The sequence below is a fragment of the Cariama cristata genome, unplaced genomic scaffold (genome assembly GCF_000690535.1).
Source record: "Cariama cristata isolate BGI_N322 unplaced genomic scaffold, ASM69053v1 scaffold26259, whole genome shotgun sequence".
Taxonomy (NCBI): Eukaryota; Metazoa; Chordata; class Aves; order Cariamiformes; family Cariamidae; genus Cariama; species Cariama cristata.
The window spans coordinates 15,063-16,135 of record NW_009635671.1 but is presented as its reverse complement, the minus strand read 5'-3'; the positions used below and the strand labels follow the sequence as shown (position 1 = coordinate 16,135).

General features: G+C 62.3%; 1 protein-coding gene across 1 annotated transcript in view; it reads left to right on the top strand.

Annotated features, from left to right (window-relative positions):
* Window positions 1-255: 255 nt before the first annotated feature.
* SOGA1 (suppressor of glucose, autophagy associated 1) overlaps window positions 256-1,073 on the top strand; it is a gene marked incomplete at its 3' end in the record, with an annotated part of 15,777 nt that continues 14,959 nt past the window's right edge. The window contains 1 exon segment of the mRNA XM_009707636.1: window positions 256-474. Coding sequence (XP_009705938.1) covers window positions 277-474 — 198 coding nt within the window.

Sequence of the window (1,073 nt, the reverse complement as noted above, 5' to 3'; positions counted from 1 at the left end):
AAATATTTATAGGCCCCCATGGTGGCTGTCCCCTCGCCAGGTGGCTGGCTCACCAGTGGGTGATGGTGCCCAGCTGGCTCTGAGCCCTTTTCCTGCAAAGATGGGGCTTGACCTGAGGGGTTGAAGGTCAGTGAAAACAGCTCGTGGGATGGAGCAGGGCAGGGGAGCCACAGCAGGGAGGTGTCCCAGGGGAAAAGAGGGGAGAGCAAGCTGCGGGGTCTGTCCCCTCTCACCCGCATCTCCCCGTAGGATGAGATTGAGGAGCTGCGCGCTGAGATGCTGGAGATGAGGGATGTCTACATGGAGGAGGATGTCTACCAGCTGCAGGAGCTCCGGCAGCAGCTGGACCAGGCCAGGAAGCCCTGCCGCATCCTGCAGTACCGGCTGCGCAAGGCCGAGCGCCGCAGCCTACGCGTGGCACAGACGGGGCAGGTGGACGGCGAGCTCATCCACAGCCTCGAGCAGGACGTCAAGGTGAGGCTGGGAGGGTGATGTCCCCATCCGAGCATTCTCCAGGTTCCTCCAAAGTGGTTTTTGGTGAGATGTGGACATAGCAGCTGGTGAGGCACGAGGGGGTGGCAGGGGATGTTGGGGTGCAGGGAGCTCTGTGGGATTGTGCTCTTTATGGGGCTGTTAATGGAGGCATCACGATTCCCTGCTAGCAGGGGTGATATGAGAAGTGGGGAGCAGGGCTTTCAGCTCACAGGTGGTCTGGGCATGGGGGCATTTGGGGGGATCCTGGGGGTGAAGAGGGCCAGAATTACCCGATGGTGGGGGTCTCGCAGTGCCATACGCGAGGTTCATCCTGTGCAGGCTGGAGTCCAGCCTGGCCGTGTGCCCCGGGGTTAAGCTCCCTTATCCTGCACCGATGGGGATGGGACAGGACCACCGCTGCGGACTGGAGCAACACGAGTGCTCAGGGAGGGAGCACGGGGACCAGGACCCTGGGGACCTGGGAGTTGCTCCACTCGGCCATTGAGGAGACCTTGTAGAGCCCCGGACATCACGGCATGCTGGGCTGGGGCAGGGACAAGGGGATTTCTGTGGGGGGACATTGCTTCGCCCTCGCCAGC